The sequence below is a fragment of the Polyergus mexicanus genome, unplaced genomic scaffold (assembly GCF_030449975.1).
Source record: "Polyergus mexicanus isolate NDT 795.1 unplaced genomic scaffold, iyPolMexi1.0 SCAF_4, whole genome shotgun sequence".
NCBI lineage: Eukaryota > Metazoa > Arthropoda > Insecta > Hymenoptera > Formicidae > Polyergus > Polyergus mexicanus.
This window is the reverse complement of record NW_027223324.1, coordinates 2184633-2202085: the sequence shown is the minus strand read 5'-3', so window position 1 is coordinate 2202085 and position 17453 is coordinate 2184633. Positions and strand designations below refer to the sequence as shown.

At 33.2% G+C, this 17453-nt stretch overlaps 2 protein-coding genes and 1 pseudogene across 2 annotated transcripts in view; 2 read left to right on the top strand and 1 right to left on the bottom strand.

The window, feature by feature from the left end:
• LOC138932376 (zwei Ig domain protein zig-8) overlaps positions 1–9277 on the top strand; it is an 83225-nt gene extending 73948 nt beyond the window's left edge. Inside the window, exon 7 of the mRNA XM_070294134.1 lies at positions 8046–9277. Coding sequence (XP_070150235.1) covers positions 8046–8182 — 137 coding nt within the window. The 3' untranslated portion in view covers positions 8183–9277. The remainder of the gene's footprint in view (positions 1–8045) is intronic.
• Positions 1–17453, bottom strand: part of LOC138932377 (protein amalgam) — a 207709-nt gene that overhangs the window by 15392 nt on the left and 174864 nt on the right. The gene's annotated exons all lie outside the window — the stretch shown is intronic.
• Positions 11362–17179, top strand: LOC138932662 (chymotrypsin-1-like; annotated as a pseudogene).

Genomic DNA, 17453 nt, shown 5'->3' with positions numbered 1-17453 from the left:
ATCTGTCCCTCCAGTTTGTCTATCCGCACACGAAACTTGTCCCACGCGGCTATAAATCAGAACTTAGGCGACTCGCGGCCTCGTAGATTGCGGATTTACGCGGTTTATGTCGTGCAAGCGAAGAAAACTACGTCGGCCGCGCGTAGCTAAAGCGAAATGCACCGTCCGATTTTTACGGGCGTATATCGACATAAAAATATCGCGAGATATGTGAGAATGAATATCGCGCGAATCGACGATAACGGAGAATCGGGCCAGACTTTGCGAGTTGTGAGAGATGCTGCGAAATATGAAACAATATAACCTCTATCATTTATTTTCAGATCTTTTCGCTCTGCATATATTCTCCTATCATTTCCTAAAAATTAATACTTATAAAATTTAACATGACACACATAAAAATGAGAATTAATTTTTATAAATAATTATGTTATATATTTTTTTAAAAGAATGAAAATATGAAAGAAGAAAGAGAGAAGATTAATTTATAATAAATTCTTAATAATTTGACTTCAATAAAGGTTTATTACATTTTAATATAGCGAAATAACATAAAATTATGAACGCCAAACAGTGAAACCGTAATATTATACTTGATATAGCTTATGAAATTTCTTATTATTATTTATACGATCGTAAACACAGTGTAAATACTGTATCATTATAACTCCGTGTAGAATTCTCATGCATGTTGGAGTAAATCTCCGAGAGAATATAAAATTAATACGTTGAGCGCAGGATTGAGCAACACACATATAAATTATTTATTTATTCGTTATACGCCAGTACTTAATGTATGTAAATCGTGTAAGGAAAAAAGAAAAAAGAAACAAATAATTAAAAACTTATCATCTCACAACTTGTATTATATCCGCTAGAAAAATACGTAATATATAAGAATAATTGTAATAATACATAAATTATAATAAATACGTGAATTTTTATCGAACCGTGCTGCGAATTCATCCTGAAGAGGCACAGAAAAATAGCACACGACGCATAGAAGGAACCGCGTTTAATTCACTCGCATGTATCGCAAAACTGAATTTTCGTCTGATTGTGAGTCACTTTGCAACAGCACTTCACTCACGTGTATATGTATATGTACGCGTACGATACATCAACCGCAGGCAGATACGCGACCACGCGAGAGCCCGACGATAAATCAGAAGTCCAGCAACTCGTTTTCTAGTTTTGCAGATTGCGAATTCACGCAGTTTTTATCGGTACGAACGAGCTGAGTCCGAAGAAAGTGCCATTGCATTGGTATTAAACGAGACAGCGGGCATTTTTATGAGAGCGCTTGCATGAAAATATTTCTGCTGGATGAGGCGCGATTATCGTGTACCGGAAATGGTATTAAAAATACAAAATTTTCTTATTAATTAAGATTAAAATAACTGACTTATAATAAAATAAAAAAATGCAATCGAATATGTATTCTAGTTTCTATAATAATTTCTGGATTATCTCGTTTAAATTTAAAAAATTGTTTTAAAAGCAGAGCGCACGCTTTTCTGTATAAGAGTGTCCGGAGATGAGATATTATATCAAAACATTATATTTAATCTTATCGAAAAACCGATGGAGGAGGAAAAGAAACTTTTTTTTTCTGTGGTCTCGAGATTGCCGCAAGAATAGCCAATAATTGATCATCTTACGATTAATTATTGGCATTTATACCGATAATCGGAATTAAACTGATAACTATTGTCACTATCGAGATTAGAGAGTTGAATTAAGCTCATTAAAAACCATCGTCGATCATTAAAGTCCATGTGGTGAAACGACGACGAGCAAAGTATTTTATTGAATTTTTATTGGGACGGGCGTTGTTGATTCGATTAACAATATGGCGAATGCGTTGGGAAATATGAAAATGCCTCGTGGGATTTGCAGGCAGGTCAAAATGAAGTACATTGAAATGTTTTTGCACCGAGCTTTTGGCTCGGGCAATCGCTATGAATTTATATCGATTCTTCGAAGTAATAAAGGATCTGTACTGATAAAAATGTCAGCATAATTCGGCAGTGGATAATTAATGATAGTTGATTACTATAAGATATTGCATTAAAATATGACTTTTCTGTGGAATTCATTATCAATTTCATTTTGTCACATAACAAATAAGTTTTAAAGTTGTTTTTTTTTTTTTTTTTTTTTTTTTATTAGATTAATTGTGAGAAAGAGAAAAAGAGAAAAAGATTAAGTTAGATAAAATTATAAGATTAAGACTTGCTTGTACTTTTCTTATTTACAGATTTTCTTATTCAAAAAAAGCTTCGATAAAAGATCTGTATTCACATATTATATTAATCAACTTTCATTAATAATTCGATGCCAATCTATGTCGATGTTTTAATTAATACAGAGAATAGTCATTTATTATCTAGAATGCTAAATTCTATACATTTCTTTTATCAAATGTTACTTTCCTTGCCATCTAATTACATGTAGTACATCAGATTCCAATCTCTTACTAAATCACAAGAGGCATTTATACAACACAGCCCTCCGTTCTCGCATGCATCATATCCTCAAGTATCCACCAAGATTTCTAGCTACGAACATTCGCGCGGCAAGAAGCGCCATTTGCGCGCGATTTGTCGAAAACGGCGCGGGATTTAACGACTTTTGAGGAAGCCAATGCACCGAGTGCAAAAACGTCCCGAGTGCAGTGCCAGTCCGCGTCTGATGCCGGGTTTTTGCGACGGCTCTTGCTATCGGGGGATGGGCTTTGGCGGCCGTCTGAGCTAATTCTTATGCGATCGTAAATAATGTCGCGCATATATCAAAACTTACAGCGACTTCCCCATTCCGGCATCGCAGTCGACGTTACCATCTCCTGCGGCAGTCCTGTATCCTACCGTCTTCGTTCCACCTGCATCCTTTATCCCATCCTCATCGCACATCTTTCTCCGAGTCCCGAGCCACGTTGACCATCTCCAATGTCCATTTCTTTTCTCTTCCCTTCACTTACCGCTCGAGCGTAGCATCTGCCAACGGCACTTATGGTCGCGGCCGGATTAAGGATACAATTTTGCGATTCTATTAATTAAGAAAGTTAATTATGCCGGAATTCAATTTTCCTAATTGCACATCGGCGAGTTTTCGCGCTGCCTGTGCGCCCAGAGCAGCGGCGAGATCTTGTCGGGATCTGTTCGTTTGCTATACGGCTTGGTCCAGAACGGCAGGAGGAGAACACCGAGGATTTCGTCGAAAGTTCCTCTCTCTCTCTCTCTTGACCTCTTTTAATTTCACTATCTCGATTCAAGCGCGGTACTTCCTTTCTCTTGTTTCTCTTTTTTCGCTTGTCTTCAAGCTCGATCCTCTCACCATCTTGCTGCGGAGCAACTCGCTGCGGATTTTCGATGATACCTCAAGAAAGATGCTCGTAAAATGTATTTCAATACGGTTCTTGACGCTTGCAAATTTTTACCACGATTCATTGAAACACGTTATTTTCTCCACGTATAAAAAAATACATTAAACTCGAAGGAAAAAAATACATTTACGACACGAGGAAATAATATTTATATTGCAGATATCGTCGTAACATCGAGGCAATGGATTAAAATCGTTTAAGAAATTAAGAAGGAAGGAGATAAACAGGCTTTAAGTAACTCCGTAAATCGGGACGTTCCTTTGTAGCGAATTATGATATCACTTCCCGACATCCTACGAATCCCTGGTGTCTCGGTACGTCGCCGGCTCAGTCTAGACGATTCATGGATACTTCCAGGATATTTTAAATATATATCGAGCACGACGGACTGCGGAAGTTTGCAGCGAGTTTAATACCTAACGGCTCCCTAGACTGTCGTTTATACCAGCTCCAAACTCTCCGCTCGTCTACATCTCTTCTCTCGCTCCTTATCTCGCTCTCCGTTCCTCTAGTGGTGTCTTGTGTCCTCTTAACGTACGATATTATTAAATTTTATATTCAAAATACTCGAACAAAGTGAAATCCATGTGTTCCGAGTTCCATTATACTAATTTTTTTCATATTCATACTCTCACAATGAGAATTTTTAAACTTCAAGAAATCCATTTATTCCACTTGATATCAATAATGAACGTTCTTTAATGAATGAAATATCTTCTGAACCAGTTAAAACGCTCGCATTAATCCAGATACAGTATGGATTATACAATATATAGTGGCTCAATAAATGAATTTAAACTAGTCTCTTAATCTTTTATCTGTCTCGTTTATTATGCGAAGAAATCTTAAAATATTTTGCATTAATTATCTATCTGAAATTTATCATTAACTGCACAAAAAATAATTATTTCTCAAATAAACGCAGGCAGAACACGGCAAATCGCGTATCTATGAACTAAAGATTTTCATTTTTAAATAACTTTGTACTCTTTTACCTCGCTTCAAGTATAATTCTGTAAAGCCAACGGTGGGACAGTTTCCGAGACAGTGTCTAAAGGAGTTGTTAAAAGCGGGCACGGATGAGCTAAAGTGCAACTTACTTGTAAACTTTTAACGCTCGTTGCAATTTCGCGCGGCTATCATGCACGTTCGCACATTTATTATATGCTAATATGTATTCCATATAAAATCGAGTCCATAATTATTAAACGATGTATGTAAGCCAAAGTAAATTAACGCGGTTTGAACAGATTGCAAGGTTATACGTTAATCGCATAATTACATGCATCCTTTAATGTGTTATTATATTGTGGATTTTTTTTTCAATTCACTGCGCTCAAGTATATGGCTCACGTATCGTTTTTATTTTTATATCGTCTCTAATCCGTTTCGAAAAAATTATCGATTTACAAGGGAAATTATGTTCGGATACTTTGCGATCTGTATTTTAAACCGTTATCGTGTAGATTGAAAATTAATTTTTAATTCCGAGCTCGTTCTCACAGCCCGCCAATTAATTCTTTTATAATTAAGCGTGTGTGTTATTTTTTCAATATATGGCACACAATTTTTAGAAAAGAGCTTATTAATACTTTGAGCGTGAAAAACGGCGCTGAATAATAAAGGATTGCGATATTTGAAAAAATGAAAAAAGTTGGAACGATTGGACATTAATAGGCAATTAAGAGACAAATTTTGATTATTTTTATCATAAATTAGCCGTAATATTCTAGTCGCATCATGCTTTAAATTTTAATGATTTATAGAAGGCAAAAAAACATTATAATCTTAACTTTTATAACTACACGTAACAATTGTTTACAATTAGAAGTATCAATTTCTTTTTGTTCTCTCATTATTTTCAAAGAAAATAAATTATAATTATAATTCTAAGATTATTTTATTCTTAGAATATAATTTTTTGTAAATTACAATATATATAATGAGATGCTGCAATTAACATAATGTTATTTTGTATAAGAACAAAAAAAATATTTTAGGAAAGAGTGTCCAAAAATTATCTCATATATTTGAAATCATGCCGTCGAAGCTGATGCCACAACAATCGAAATAGTAATATAATCAAGTACACACGTTTGCGCGTCATTTGCATTCTGCACTGTCCATGCAGAAGGTGCTAAGTAGATATCAACTGTCAAATGTTGCCGTATACGCGATCGCAAACTGCTCGTGATAGATCCTCACCGCACTACAGAATGTAGATTCATCACAAGTACAAGGATTTTGCTTCCGCTTTAATCGACGCGTGCAGTTACGACGCGTATGCGTGCCGCGTGCCGTAACATGCGTGTCGCATTCCCCGTTACACTAACACGAACGCACGACGTTCGCGTTCATAGCATGGTGATCACGTCTCTGTTGAACGCGCAATTCATATACGGTTAATGACGCCGGTGCTTTCGTACAAATACCTGATCGGGCGCATACTCGGCAGTACGCAGGCATGCTTCAGCAGCATATTGTCGCTTAGATTCTAGAGATACAGTACGGCCGATCGTTATCGATCCTCATCGAATTCTGCGCCACGCTTACTGATAATTATCGCTTTATCGCGTAAACTACTATAATTTAATATAACGACGCGAGAAACGAGACGTGAAATTTTCAACAAGTTGCTAGTCGATAGTATTGGAATATATTATAAAATTCTGAAAATATATGTGGATTTAGTAAAAGATAAATATTCAAAGGAGAGATAAACGTTAAACTAACTTGACAATACGTATGGACAGTATATTGCAGCAATGCATGAGAGTTAAAAGCTACATTTTTCGCGGCAATAATCAAATTCACATTAATGACAATTTATTCGAAAATCGTAGAATTGAATTTACATCTTGTAATATATAATATCTTGTTACTTCGTATATATCACGAAATTAATAATTAATCTGGAATTAGTCGATACACACGTGCATAAACTCAAATATTGGTTGGAATATTGATGATTACATGCTTATGATATGATCGATCGTATCGATAGATTTATGTCAACTGAATGAGCGCGATTCATGGAGAAGAGATCTCGTTGCGCTTCGTATGACTATCTCCTCGTATTACTGCGCATTCTAATCAAGTTATACCCTATAATTAGTAATATTGATTAAAGAGTATCTTCAAACACAAAATATTTTTAAATTACCTTTATATAAAATTTTTATGCTTTATAATAATTTTTTATCACATAATACATTATTAAAATTGTGAATATCTTCCTTCTCTTGAAGATCAGAAAGCAACACGGTGAGGTTGTTCCTACCGCGAGATATTCTTACCATTAAAGGATCAACGCTGCGTAATCGGAGAAGAAGTCGTTAAAAGCGTAATTTCAGAAAATAAAGTACCTGTTACCAGTTTCTCTGTAAAGTTCAGTTTGTTCTCGCCCGCGTTAATGGTCGTAAAGGACCGCGGGATGAAAGCGCGATTGGAATCTAAGCTTCAAAGGGCTACCGATGATTGGAATTAAGGTTTTCACGTCTCATTAAGACTTTAACTACTTTCAACGTCGACGCGATCGAACATAGATACAATTTTGATGCGTAAATGAAGAGAAAGAATTCGAAAATGGATTCATGCGAGATCAAAGCGCGAAACGTTTCCCTTTATTCCCGCCGCTTTGCCAACCGCCACGGAATAATTTATGTTCGCGATGGCAGCTTGATGGAAATATTTACGGCTCTTTTAAACTTCCCAAGACGTACGGTCATCGCCGTTGGCGCCTTTTGCTGGAAATATTGCGGATTGAATCTTGGCAAAACTAACCGCCCTCGTATAAGCATAGCTGAATACGTCTACACGTGCTAGACGCCATATGTGCAAAGCATGTTCTTTAGCGCATCGGCTATGTATCATTTACATCGTACAATGTGCGGAGAGTTTGTGAACACGTCGTCGATATTTTTGGGGTAATATGCAGATGTCAGATATCAGGCCATTTGCAAGTGTTTTGGAGTAAAACTGTCACATGCAATTTAGACGGACTGCTTTAAATTAGATGTACAAATTTCAAATGCTGTACAATTTATTACAAAACGTAGTAAATCGTATAATATCTTTTTCTTTTTTTGCATTCGATATATATTTCGAGAGATCGACGTATAAAATATAAAATACGAAAATCTTCATTAATTAAAATGTAATGTTTTATAAAAATTTTGTATCAATTACATCTGCAACCAACATATTGCGCATATAATTGATACAAAACACTGTTAAATCGATTTTCACTATGTCAAATTTAAATAGCGGAGAAATGAAGAAATAACACGGAAAAATGCGTATCGACATCCCTCAAACAACGCGATAATTAATGGATACCTTGTAACATGGGGAAACCTATAATCCCGTAATCTTGGAGTGACGTTGATTTATGAGTGTGGATAGTGTCATTATTTTCAAAAAATATCAAGATTTCCAGCGTGCGCGTGATATATACAGATTCAATATCCTAATACAGCAATTTTTCAACGTCTGTTCGTGTGAAGTGTTCTTATTAGCATGACACTCATTAGATGATATCGCCCGAAATCGCGTTAATTCGATATCGTAGTCGGAAATATTCATATCAGGATTACGAGAATCGCTGACGTGAGTGTAACGCTGACACACTTGGTTCTCCCTTTTTACTTTTCTGTTACAGGAGAACGCACGGAAGCCATGCAACGTGACGCCGGATACGTCTCTTCCGGAAGTAACGTCAGACACTGGCCCGGACTTCTGCTTCCGTTTTCGTGGCTTCTAATACTCGCGCGCAACAGCCAAACTTTCTTGCTCTAGCACACACTCGACAGTATTTCACGCTTATTTCTTACCGTTTCCAATGCTAAAATGTACCTAAAATGTGACGAAGCCGATTTAGAACGTAAGATAGATCTTAAAAATACATATTTATAAATCGTGTTATGATATGCCAGACGTGATATGTGTGCTACCCGCGAAAGTAGTTATTAAATTCGTAAAATAGAGATGATGCAATCCAAAAATTGCGATAAAAATTACTTATATATTCTACATAATTACGGATAAAGTTATGGAGCTTGATCTAATTTGGAAAATTCCATAAAAACCTTACATAATTCATATTAGAAAGAATCACAAACTCTCGCGCGCGTAAAAATAAAAATTGCAAAAATTTGTGGTAAAATTGATAAGTTACATTACCATCGGTTAATTAGATTAGCAATTAAGTGACATAGCTTCTTAGAGCTTAACGCGATCGAGGAGTTGAAATAGTGTAAAATAATACACATTACACGAAAGAAAACGCATCAGTTTTCCTCGGTGATCGTCCTTTAAAACCTTAATTTAATTTTGCTCTAATAAAAGTATAATAAATTTTGTATATCTATTCCTCGATCGTATATAAGAAGATGACAAGTAATTTGTGGGAATTTAATATAAATGGTGATGGAAATAAAGACGAAATGTCCTTGCACAAAATTCCTCGTATAGTGTCCCATAAATTTAGGTTTGCGCGCAAATAATTCATTAAATGACCTGCGATATACTCCATTTGATCTCAATGTTCCGGAACGGAACGTTCTTTTCATCCTCGCAATTGACGGTGTTTCTTTGAGAGTGTGCTTCGTAAAGTCAATGGGATTACAGCGACCGCGCAATGCCAAAGGATACGGAGGTAATTTGATATCGTGTACCGTGCTACATCTTTTCGTTCGAAGGGACACGGAGAATACATCATGAATTTCATGAAATTTTAGCGAATGAGTATATCTACAACGCGTTACATTTTATTCTGTTAATATCTTTTTATACAATAAATATTTAAAAACACAGACTCTTCTCAGGTTATCGTGACGGAAGAAGGTGTGTATTGGCTTTAATTGCGTAATTATTTTAATTGAATTTTTTTGATCAGACGAAAAATTATATTCAAGAGGCAAAAATAATTTTCTTTAAGAATACTGCATACGATATTCATTACGATAAAAAATAAAATTTCAAACAATACATATTTTTATTTCAGAAAACATCACATTTTATGATTCAAAATATGATTTAATACAATATATCGAAGAGTTTCTTGATACTCTCTTCTATATTGTTCCAAAATTATTTCTTTAATATGGAATCTCTTATGTAAGAATTATTGACACAAATAATACATATATACAATACATATAAGATTATTTTGATTTGGCTTACGTATTGCACGGAATAAATTCAGATGACATAATCGCTGTTGAATTATGCGTCAGTCTTTCTTATAAATACCAAATAAGACGTTCACTTATTCATGCTTATTTCAATATGTAAAAAGAAAATCATGTCGCGTACTCGAATTTGTCAAATGCAGGAACCTGTATAGCTAATGGCAATTTCTCTTGTCACGCATCGCGAATTCTGAAGACATAATTCTCTCTAAATTCGCAATTCCACTATGCTGTTAGTACTCTTGCGGCACGATATAACGCTTTGATATGTTATAAATTATAAATAAGATGGGTAAAAAGTCACAGTATGACACATGAGATTACATATTTGATTATAAAGGTAAATCATCTGCACGAAGAGAGAACGATTGAAGAAATGGGACGACGAATGCATTAACCATAAAACTTTTTTAGTGCTCGAGTTAGCATACAGCATATATAACATGTCGCATTATTTTTCATACGCGATGACTACTCGTGATCGAAATTCGATACGTGTAATTTTACATTTTCGAAATGTTTTATTTTGGACATGACAAAAATCGTTAAATTTTATAAATATTTATTGTCGAGAATTTAAAAAACCAAAAAGACAATACATTTTAACTTGATACTAGTATCTGACAATTTTATAGTCGAATGCTGTCTATCATGCCGTAAAAGAAGAACGCCACCATTTATATTACTACTGAATTTCACGCCGTACCTATACTTCTTTTACTACTGAACGTTACGCGACATGTCTTTTGTTACCGGATATTGCTTGCTGTAAATTGTAGATTTAATAATTAACAAAAATAATCAATTTTATTATAACTCTAAAATATTATTAAAAGTATCTGTAGTGTTTAATTTGAATATATATTACAAGATCTAAAAAATGTTAAAATAATTCAATACATGTGAATACATTAAATAATATAATACTTTTTTTAGTATCTTTTACTATATTTTTTTCAAAATTTTATTAATTTTCTCAAAATATTGGATTTTATCTTTTGTTTGAATTTGATGCTATTTTATATAAAAGTGGTTCGTATAAATATAATAATTATAGATTTAAATTCAAAAATTATACCGAATCTATAAATGAAAATGCGATAATCGTGTTTTGAGACATATATATGTACCTGTTTTGAAATTGGCACGTTCTGCGTATTTTATATTCAGGGCATTACTTCGTGTTGAATTATTTTTCAAGTTCGGACAGGAGCATTAGTAGCAATAGTGGTAACTCTTCCCGGACGCGAGGCTCCTGTCGTCCTGTCTCAACCATCCCTCCTACTTGCTCACCGTCGTCGAAACGAATACCAGTTCAGCTTCTCTCCTAGTGTAATCGTATATAACTGTCAGTCCGCAGTAGGAATGATACGAAGTATAAAACTCGGCCGACTCAACATAACGTCCGACGTCTGTGTATTTAGGTTCAAATTATAGCATTTGCGAGTCTTAAGAATTCTAATATCATGCAGTAATAATTTACGTAATTGTCCCCTTAAAATAGATTAAAAGCATGCGGTCTTCTTAAAATTCGAAATTATTAAATTAAATAATTTATTTGATGTGCAATTAAATTAGTGAATATCAGCGTACATTTCTGGTTACGCGATAGACAATTGCAGAAAAATACAGCGCGACGATTTCTCTGCGTCTAACGAGGCACGATGCAATTCGAGCGACGCGTCGTTAAAAGTGCCGCTTAAGCGACGCTAAAGCAAGAATAAAATAACACTAAATTTACGACGGACCGTGAATCAACATGCTTTATGATTGTTCGGGTAGCGGATGATAAAGGATGAGAGCACGCGCTGGGAACTAGCTGGCCAGGTCGAACAGGGGCTCGAACGCCCGCCAAGGGTAGGGGGATGAAAATTGGAAAACTGCATTGTCCACCCATTCTACTCCTCTGGGACACATTCGTTAGTGGGCACCGTTCACCAACGATAAATTTCACGTATCTTCCACTTTCCCGTCTTTCACCTGCGCTCAAATTAAAGATCAGCTCGATCGTGATTGCTCTCCGACGCGTGCGACTCTTGTCGGTCGTTTTTATTAAATATTCTGCGAAAAATATTGAATTATTAGCAGATTATTCTCTATATATATTCTATACATCTTCTTGTAAAATATATCTTTTTAATAATAAATTATAAATTTAATATCTTATTGTAAAATATAATTTCTTATCTCTTATAATAATTATCTAAAACCTGTATTTGTCGTCACATTCCTGCTTACGAATTTAGCTGATGTTAATCTTGAAACGCGATATGATTCTACATACGGATCTTGAGAGTCAATTTGATATTCGTGATATCATATTTACAATCGCGATATAGCAGAGGAACTCGGATGAAGCCAATCTTGAGAGACATAGCCTTGAGTCACGCATGATTCCATACGACTTTTGAGGTTTCACACGAGCAACTATTGCGTCACTATTCTGTTTATCCCTGAACTCAATGTCAATTTAACTATATTCGAACTATTGAATCCTTTGCGTGTCAATATATAAACTTATCAAGCATCTCGATTGATAGTTTTAAAAAATGAAATTTAAGTAACATTTATAAATATAGTAACTTAAATTGTAACATAAAAACACAAAATGAGCAAGTTTATTTTAAAATTTAACGAAAAAATAATTAATTGTGCAACAAATAACTGGTATTGAAATAATATGTTCTTAATAAATTATAATTTTTTAACAATTAGAGATTTGAGATAATGAGCAAATTCTATATTGAAGATAAAGACGAGAAATATAGTTTTGATAGAATAGTCATTTAAAAGGCGTTAAAAAGTCTGAATATTTAAGTACTGAATATTAGTCTGAGTATTCATGACATCAAAATTAGAGCGAGATATATTTTCTATTCCTTAACATATACACGTACACGTACACGCAAATTAATTAGATTGCATGAAGAACTATTGAAACCACAAAACATATTGATACGTTCAATTCTTGCGAGCGCTGGCGCTAAATTCACAATATTATATTAAAACGCGTAATAATGCGGAATTTCAAAGCGAAACATGTTAAATTGAACATTCTCTCAATATGGCAAAACACGCATGGAATCTGTACGGGCAGTTTTATTCCGTTCGGCATTGTACATTTTTTCACGCTTGATTTAATGCGTTTTATTTTTTTGTATATATTTGAGAGATACGTATGCTAGTGCGTTTTCTCTTCTCTTTTTTTTTCAAAATTTGCTTCGTTTCTGTGTGGATAGATACGGGCATGTTGTCGAGAGATCTCGATAGCCGGATAGACAAACGGCGGCTAATTTTCGCAGATTCGCTTCTGCACGTGACTCAAACAAAAAAGAGTCCGCTTTACTGTAAAAAGTGTTTGCGATCTTGCTTTGTTAACGGGCAATTCAACTTTGTTGCTTCAAATAAACAACGGTCAGCCAAACGAATGTACCTTCCCAATAGTACGCACACCCTCGCTTTCAGCGTGCCTTTTCACGCAAATTGCCACGGAAAGAGTTGAGCCAGTTAAAATGTTTACGATACACAAGTTACGATAACAAAATACGATGTGAGTTTTACTACGCATATATATAACGCATCACGGATCTCTGGATTTTTATTCCAAATTAAGAAATTTAATTAAGAGTGACGCTTGAGATAGTAATTAATAAGTAATGAGATTTAATGTTAGTTCTATTAAAGATTTCCGACTTGAATGAATTCAAGTTTATTAATATTTGCCGAGAGGTATGCTTTTCTATGATGCTGTGTATCTTATATATTACCATCTCAAAGTATTATGTGTATATACATATAATCTTGTACGCGTAAAGTGCTGTAGCAAATTATATTGCTAACGGCGACATTAATGGGTTAATGGGGAAATCTTTTTTAGATTACACATTCTTCTTATATCAACGATCACTTTGCCAAGTTACTAAGTATATTTATGAGGTATGCTAAAGGTTAAATGAAGATAAGCTGTTTATTTCCTCCACAATAAAATTAAATAATATAACCGACGTTGATAAATAAAATACAAATTCACTCACGTAATAATTTACATTGCGAGATAGCTTTCTTGTCATATAAACACGCATGTAGATGTATATTATAACTATATTACTTATTTTACAAGAATGTAGACATTTTATATTTATTTTTAATTAGTTTTGCAATATGAAGTTATAGTTATAAGATTTGAAACGCTTTGTCAGATGAATAACAAGTTATAAAGGAGATAAGTTTTTTTGAAACGCGTGAATTATACAAAATGATGTACATCGATATGAATAAAAGATTAACATGCCAAACCAAAGATAAAAACACGAAGCTTTTATATAATCCCAGACATTTGCATGATTTTATATTATTTCGTGCGAATACTGTCCTTTTTAAATGTGAAATTTAAGAAAACTGTGTTTACGGACGTTCAAAAAAATCGATAAAAATTTATTTAATAAATATTGCGCAAATTTACTATCACGAAGTAGCGCGGTGCGCAATTCTCTATACGCAATTAACCCGGATATCGATCCCGTCAAATTAGGACGCGATAATATAAAAACATCGATAATAGACTGCGGCAGTCATATTCAGCTGTGCCGGAGAAATATTTTATGTATTCGCATATTTTATTATTGCATTGCGATACGTGAATACACATAATTAATCAGTTCAAAGTCTTTGTCCTTTAATTTCGGGAGGCACTCTATTTAAGACAACTAAAATATTTTTATTCTTTACAAAAAGATCTCATCAAAATATCATATCGATATTTTCTTTTTTCAATATTTGTTATTTACTTTGTGTATCGACTATTTGTCAATACACATTATCTGTCTTTTGTAATATTCGTCATATATACAAATATAACAAATATTTAATTAATTAATTAATTAGTTAATTAGTTAAAACTATTGCAAATATTGTTACTTGTGAAAATTATATGTTTAGAGAGAGAGAGGGAGATAAGCATTATATAAAATATTTTCAAATGAAAACATATGTGATTTTATTTTTGTTATAAAAAATGTACTATATTAATACACATTGTTTGCGCAATTGATTGAATCCATAGAGAACAATTTGGCGATTATAAATTTATCAATTATTGACTATCGATAGAAATTTGATTTAAATATACGCATATTTTAATAGTATAGGATTTCAAAAAATTTACATTGGAGTTTGCTGAAATTTGCATTTAAAACGTACAAATTTGTTGAGACAACTTCGATCTATACGTCACATGGAAACAGAGATTCTATAATTTCACATATATATCAACTTTTAACGATATTTATTATACTCGATTGAAATTCATCTTATACGTACTGTTTAAATAATGAATTATTTTAATTGTACTTTTACAAATAAAAAAAAAAAAAAAATTTTGTTTCTTGCAATAAGTCACAGATAATTCGATATTTTTGAGATTAGATAATATATTGATAGCGTTATGTTTCTTACTACAAGAATTAAAGTAATAATTTGATAGAATCACATCGCTCGTGCGCATGAACGATAATTAATCTTTTTAACTTTCTAATTATCGCTTCCCTTTACTTCTTTCGATGAAATAATTTCGTTATACAATTTTTTTTAAATAGATATTAAAAAAAGCGCTTTGTATAAAATAATGAAAACATTCATGAATAATATTAAAATTAATCACTTTACATTGTTACTTTTTATATCTGCTTTGAGATTTCTGAAAGCTGCACTCATGCAGATGTGCTTCGTTAATACTTGAATGAATAAAATGCGTAATATGTTTGCTAATATAGCGCAAACAAGAACAGCTGTTATACAAGGCTGAACGCAGATACGATACTGTATATAAAAGAAAACGATTGAATAGTCCTCTTTTATTCAGTTCGTAGTTCGATCTGGATTTGATTTGCGACGATGAGAATGATCAAGTTAGCTATTCTCGTCGCTCTCAGTGCCATCGCCCAGCCTAAGTATACAAAATCAATCATTGACAAACATATAAATCATATATGTGTGGAAGAAGAAATTTGTGAATATATCTTAATGTCAAGTTCGACAAAATAAAATCTAACAAAATTCAATATATATTTTACAATAATGGATTCATGTGTGTATGTTATATTTTTTAGACACTTTTTATTATATTTGTTTCTCATTTTTAGACAAAATAATAAATAATTTCCATCTTAATTATTACTTATAGAGATTTGCTGCGATGAACCTGAACGAATCATCGGCAGTGATATAGCCGCAATTGATCACTATCATTAATAGTACGCACATCCTCACTGCCGCTCATTGCGTTGATGACGATTTCTATACGAACAACATGGTACGTAACAGAGTTTTAAAAAAATTATGCCAATATTATTTAAATATTTGAGTAAAAAATTTATTCAAATAATTTTCCGATTATTATTCTGATATCCGCGGACGTTCCGGGTTTATTATTCTGATATTCGATATCTACGTATCTGATTTTTTAGTTATTTCGCTTTCCTAATTATCAAATGTACCCGAGGCTATATTTAATTAATACCTGAACTAATCGAATATACAGTATATTCTCCGATCAACCACATAATAAGAGCACTATATATTATGGCACACATGAACATATTCGATATATATTTATTTAATTAATAGTATTTTTACCATTTGTCTCCTATTCATTTATGTATATTGCTCTTCCCAGTATTTTTTCTCTATTAATATTTTTTATTTTAATCTTTTTTCTCTAAGCTTACTAAATTATTTAATTTGCAGATTGTCGTAAGCGGAACCAATAGTCCGAGAATAGATGGTAAGAAACATGACATCAAATGCATTAGAATACACCCAGAGTACACCGGTGAAGAAGAGAGTGGCTGGAAGGATGATATATCGCTGTGATTACCGTAAGTTTATCAAACTCGTTAAGTGCATAAATGAGTAGAAAAAACTTACGCAAAATAATCTCGCGCTTGCTTTCATTATTTTATTTTACAATTTTGCGAATGTTCTTTTCGCGTAGTTGAAAAAATCGATTAAAGCAAACGATGTCCAAGGTCCGATTCCTTTAGCAAGTAAAAACTATATTAACGGTGAGAAACGCGGCATCGTGAGCGGATGGGGAAGAACGAAAACAAGTGGATCATCCTCAGAGATACTCAGATGGCTTGGCGTGAATGTTTTGAGCCAAGAGCGCTGCTTGCAAGGTCACAAAAATCCACGCACCAATGAAAACCAGATATGTACGCTGGAAAAAGTTGGGGGAAAGGTGCTTGCCAAGCGAGTATCTTTTAATTTTTTTTTTTTATATTATATACATTTTAAAAGTATTAAATATATGTGCATATATTTTTTACTAAAAAACAGTTGTAAAATAATTGCGTCATTAAATGACAAAATCTTTTAATTATTTCGGCGCGCTATTTCATCGTCTATATGCTGTCGTAAATATGATTAATTAAAAATACATTCTTTTTTATATACATTTTAGGGTGACAGCGGTGGTCCACTCGTTGTTAGTGAAGTCGTTGGTGTCATCTCTTAGGTCTTGCCCTGCGCTTTGGGTATATCTGATGTATACAGTAATGTTTACAAGTATCTCGGCTTTATCGAAAAATCACAATTAATATGCTGATAATTACGGTTGATTGATAATTTATGTATGCAAAATATTATTCAATTTTTTCTTTTTTGTCAATCTTTTTAACAAATATTCTTCACAAAGCAATAATGAAAATGTTATGTGTTACTTAAAAACAGCAAAGTAATTTTATTTATTATTCTTTGAATTTATTTGATATTATGACATATTCCTTTGCATCGTTAACATTTTTTCGTAAAAAATAATATAAAATAAAATTAACAATATACATATATATATATATATATATATATATATATTACTTAAT